General features: G+C 48.6%; 1 protein-coding gene across 1 annotated transcript; it reads right to left on the bottom strand.

The window, feature by feature from the left end:
- Nucleotides 1-1,667: 1,667 nt before the first annotated feature.
- On the bottom strand, nucleotides 1,668-4,460 carry LOC311359889 (specifically androgen-regulated gene protein; the record flags this gene model as incomplete). The annotated part of the gene is made up of 3 exons (XM_084479916.1): nucleotides 1,668-3,358; nucleotides 3,457-3,640; nucleotides 4,353-4,460. The coding sequence occupies 3 exons, from the start codon at nucleotides 4,458-4,460 to the stop codon at nucleotides 1,668-1,670; spliced, it is 1,983 nt and encodes a 660-aa protein (XP_084336042.1).
- Nucleotides 4,461-5,080: the final 620 nt, after the last annotated feature.

Raw genomic sequence — 5,080 nt, forward strand, 5'->3', positions numbered from 1 at the left:
TATTGACTTGACTGTGCAGAACAAACTGAAGAGAGAACGGAAGAACAAGAGGAATCTCCCTTGGTGTGTAAAGCACACATTCCACCCGAGAGATGCATCCCACGCACACTTTGTTATTCTGTCAGCTCGCAAGTGTACTGTACATCTCATGCACACTGCGGCGCACACAGGCTGACAAACCAGCTGAAGGAAACAGGTTCCTCCAGTTCTGCTTCAGCATTACATCAGATAAAGGTGCTGAGGCTGCAGTCCCGACCAGTGGCACCTATGGATGTACCTACTTCCCATCACACAGGGACATCAGAGACAATCTGACATCACAACGTCATATACTTCCATGAGTGTTTGTGTGAAGCCTGGATTAGGACTTCTGATATATAAAGAAACATACTCAAAAGCATCACAATGTTGACACATTAATTATAGTTCATAGCCATAGAACATACACAGAGGAGGATAACGAAATGGAAATCATAACTGTTGTACGTGTGTTATGTGAAACACATTTTACATACACTTTGCATATCACGTCCTATGCCCGAACGTGTCGGACAAGGTTGGCATTATCGTTCCCTAAATACAATCTATTTTTTTGTAAAACACGACAGAGGAGAGAGGAAAAGCGCTGCGCTGTAAGAGGGGGCCAGGTAACAAGGTGGTGAGGTTTAACACGTGCGTCATTGCTAAGAGCACACAAACCACATGTTTCAGATTCTTATCCCGCTGCAGGGCCTATATATAGTAAATAGTTCAACCAGTGTATGTGCATTGACATTTTCGTGCACTTTCATCTCTAGAAAGGAAAGGAACACACCAGACACTCACAAAAAACATTGTTGACTCCACATGTTGTTTTGAGTATGGAGTAGAGGCTAGCAAGGTTTCTTATAGGAAGTATTTTAGAGAGTCAAACGATTGACTTAGTAATTACTCCAGAACTTGAAGAATATTATATAAATAATATGTTTAAAAACTCTTGAGCATTTTATTATTATTTTAAGTGCAATACATTACTTTTCAATATAAATAAGAAATCAGTGTCTGAAATCCTTCATTGCGTCCCTTCATATCCAACATTCATCGTCTAGCTTACATTTACTGCAGTTGCATTTACATTTAGCTTTATCTAAAGTGACTTTCAAATTAATGTTGATTGTCCCCTTATCTTACAATAATGCATCATAAAAAGTCATGCGTACCCACTTATACAAACCAAAAGCAGACGAAGGTGGTAGGCATGACGCAAGCAAAAAATAACAGATAGCCCATTTATGAAAGAAGTACAAAGGGCATTGACATGATAAATAACTAAACAAACAAAGTTGCATTGGACCCGATATAAGCTACTATATATACAGTATATAGTCATGCATACCCACTTTCATATAGACACACCGCTCCAGAAGAAGGTGGATGCATATGAATTTATGACAATTTCTAAAAATACCCCTGCTTATTTCATAACAAAAATAAAACAAGAGAAATCAAGTAACCGTGATAGTATGGTTACACTTGACAAGACCATTTAACACAACAATAAAGTTACACAACACATCAGAGGCTGTACATTTGCTTTGCTCACTTAGCTAATCACCATCCGGGTCCGTCGCAGGAGGCAGAGAGCAACAGAGAGAAAGAGAGTGTAAGATGGATCCAGGCGGCGGCGGCTAGTCCTTCAGCAGACCCAGCTTCTTGAGGGCATGGCGTCGGCCCTCGTCGTTCGCTGCGCGGGGGCAGATGACCACGCTGACCCCGTGGTAGCGCGGCACTCCCGTGGCCTCTCCAGCGTTCTGCGAGATGGGGGCTACCGGAGTGGACCTCCTGGTGCTAGCATCCTTAGCGCTGGGCGCTAACGCCTCCGCCTTGACATGTGAAAAGTCCTTCCCGGAGCCCAGAGAGGCGGGGCGCGGGCGGCCATTACGCAGATCGCCAAGGCTGTGGTTGGAGCCCGCCTCACTGGACCTGGGGCTGGGCGTGAGGCTACTCAAGCCTGTTCCAGGGTGCACAAGGGTGGCCGATTTGACACCGGTGTTAACAGTGGGCTCTGAGATGATGATCTTGACGGGAGCTGCTTCCTGGCTGTGATGTAGTGACACTGGTTCACCGGTGTCACTGAAAGCAAAAGGCACTGGGAGAATATCTGTGGCCTGGGCTGCCGGCGCCAAAGCCACGTTGGCCTGTGTGGAAACCTTGGCCCAGGGAGGGGACAGTGGGACAGTGGAAACAGTAGGAGATGGCGTTCGAATCGAAGGCGATGGGGGAGTTTGCCGAGCTGCTGGAGACAGGGGGGCGGCCCAAGACCTCCTGGAGTGGGGACTAGTAGAGAGACTCGGGCGTGGGTCTAAGTCTGCGTCTTCGGCTTTGAGAAGACCAAGCTTTATGAGCGCTTCCATGCGGATCTTCTGGGCCTCCGACAGCATCCTGTCACTGGCAGGCGGGGAGAAGTTAGCATCGGCATACGCCTTGTGGGACTTGAAGACGATGTTGGAGGGAAGTTTCTTGGGCTTGGGGGCCACAGCAGGTGGGCTCTTGGGCTCAAGATGCTCAGGGAGAAGGTTGGCTGTGGTAATCGTCTGGGAGTGGGGTGCACTGGGAGTCTCAGGCTTGTCTGCCACAGCCAGGTCGGGGACCGGTGGCTGGACGACATCGCAGCTCGCAGGAGCTCTCTTGCTGGAGGCTCTCTTACGCAACTCTTCCACATCAACGTGCTGTCTTCTGACGGGGTTCTCCACGGATACGGGTGGATCTGGGCACTCCTCTGGTTGTGGCTCAGGCTCTGGTTGAGGCTCAGGCCCTGCTTGTGGCTCAGGCCCTGCTTGTGGCTTAGGCCCTGCTTGTGGCTCAGGCTCTGCTTGTGGCTCAGGCCCTGCTTGTGGCTTAGGCCCTGCTTGTGGCTCAGGCTCTGCTTGTGGCTCAGGCCCTGCTTGTGGCTCAGGCCCTGCTTGTGGCTTAGGACCTGCTTGTGGCTCAGACCCTAGCTCATCCATGAAGTCAGATGGAGGGGGGATCAAAATCAGCTCCGTCTCGGGCTGCGGGCTGGACTGATTGGGCTCCAGCTTGGTATCCGTGGGGGCACACAGGTCACAGTCTCCATCGGCCTCTGAAGCCAACATCTGTGCTTGCGGAGCCAATGAGTCGGTTGTGGAGTCAGTTTCTTGTGCTTCACAGTGTGTCTTAGATGTCTCCAAATCTGTTTTTGTTTCCAACGGAGGAGCGTTTGAGTCGTTTGGCACCTCAGGGGTTTTAGGTTCATGGACGTCTGCCAGGGCCATCTGTGGGAGGTTCTCAAAACCGTTGGCCAGGAGAAGGGGTGTGGGCACGCCATGACGGACAGGCCTGCCCTGGTCCCTTTCAGAGTCTGCAACAACAAAGCATTAAGTTAGTGTTTCATTTTGGCGGCATATAAAATGAAAGTATTAGCGGAAGATGATCACATATAAAAGAGTTGCATTATACCTTCTCCGCTCTGATCCGCAGCTTTGGAGAGGTGGTTGGCTATCGCTGCTGCCTGATGGGAGGTTTCTGGCTCGTCATTGGAAAGTCCGCTGTCTTCATCCACGTCCAGAGAGTCAATCGTTTCCTCCAGATACATAAGACACTCCCTCTCTGCGGGAGACAGGTGCTGCAGACTGTCCACACTCTGTCTCCCCGAAAGACAAGAGACGACCAGTAAGGGAGAGGTAGACTGAAACAGTTCCTACACTGATACAGGAACTCTACAAAGGCCAACCTATTATAAAAGCCCTCTTTAAACCATTTGGGGCTATGTTGTTGCCAAGGTTAGGTCTGAGAAATGGGTCAAGCTTCCCTTGCTAGCAAAGGCATGTCAAATGACACTGTGACTTCTGTGTTTTGTTGCATCAGCAGAATGCTGTTTGGCAAAGGACATTTAACAGACTTAACACGGATTGACAGGACAATATAGTTTGGAATAACTCTTCATTTCAAAAACATCAGGTCCATCAGGTCTCACACATATCTACTATAAGCTTCCACTACAGTTTATATTGAATATATTTAACTATGTTTAACACATTTTGAGGTTTTTCAGATACACTTCCGGAAGAGAAATAAACTAAATCCAAAATAGTGTATATGACTCTCGCTTTTAAAAATTTCAGCAACAACAGTTGATGTGTCTGCAGTAGATTCATCTCAATATTGTGGCAGTTATTTTTGGGGCAGTAAGGTTGTTAAATCCTCTAGTGTGCTGACCATGTATGCAATTCGCCTTGTAGTGACCAGGGTTCGATTCCCACCTGTGGTCCAATGCCACAAGTTGTCCCCTCTCTTCTTAAATGTTTCACTGTCCTGTCCATAAAAGCCCAAGTCGTATGTTCAGCAGCACTCACAAAGCCAGAGTTGGTGCTGATCACGCTGTCACAGCTCCCAGCACTGTCCATATTACTGCTGGAGGGTTCCGGGGCAACACTGCCGGGCCACGTGTCACTCTTAGGCATCGCACAGAGAGAAAATGATTAGGGCAGGCCCCGGGGCTCCAGGGGCCTATTGTGTAGATATCACCGCAAAGTGCAATTCAGACCATCAACCTATGACAAAAACGACAATACAGAACTCGAATCAATTTCATTGCACCTCAGTGTCCCTGTCGGCGACAGAACAAGTCGTGATGTAAATAGTCAAAAGAAAAACACATAACACCTGTTGCCTCACTATTCATTGTGTAGGGACGGCCATGTCGCTATCATGTCACGCATCATGGGCCGTAACATTTGATACCGGGTGTAACCTTTCAGTACAACACTGCTCGCTTGTTGTGCGGTCACAAACACATGCCTCTTGGGGCCCAGCGCAGAGCCCTGCTCCCCGGGCGGGGCGGCGGAAGAGCCACGGGCTATAACACCAGATACCTGTTCTCGTCCTCCCTCAAAACTGCACTCTCCCTGTCAAGGTGACAGGACGCCTCGCTGTGTATCACGTATTGCAGGCGTTGTATAAACATGGGTCACACCTCTGATCATTCCCATCACAGAATACTTTACAACCTGTTTATTAACAGGTTATTCACCTGCTTATTCATAACCTGTCTGGACCCACACATTAAGCTGACACAGGTGTC

This window comes from Micromesistius poutassou, assembly GCF_964030765.1.
Source record: "Micromesistius poutassou genome assembly, chromosome: 15".
Taxonomy (NCBI): domain Eukaryota; kingdom Metazoa; phylum Chordata; class Actinopteri; order Gadiformes; family Gadidae; genus Micromesistius; species Micromesistius poutassou.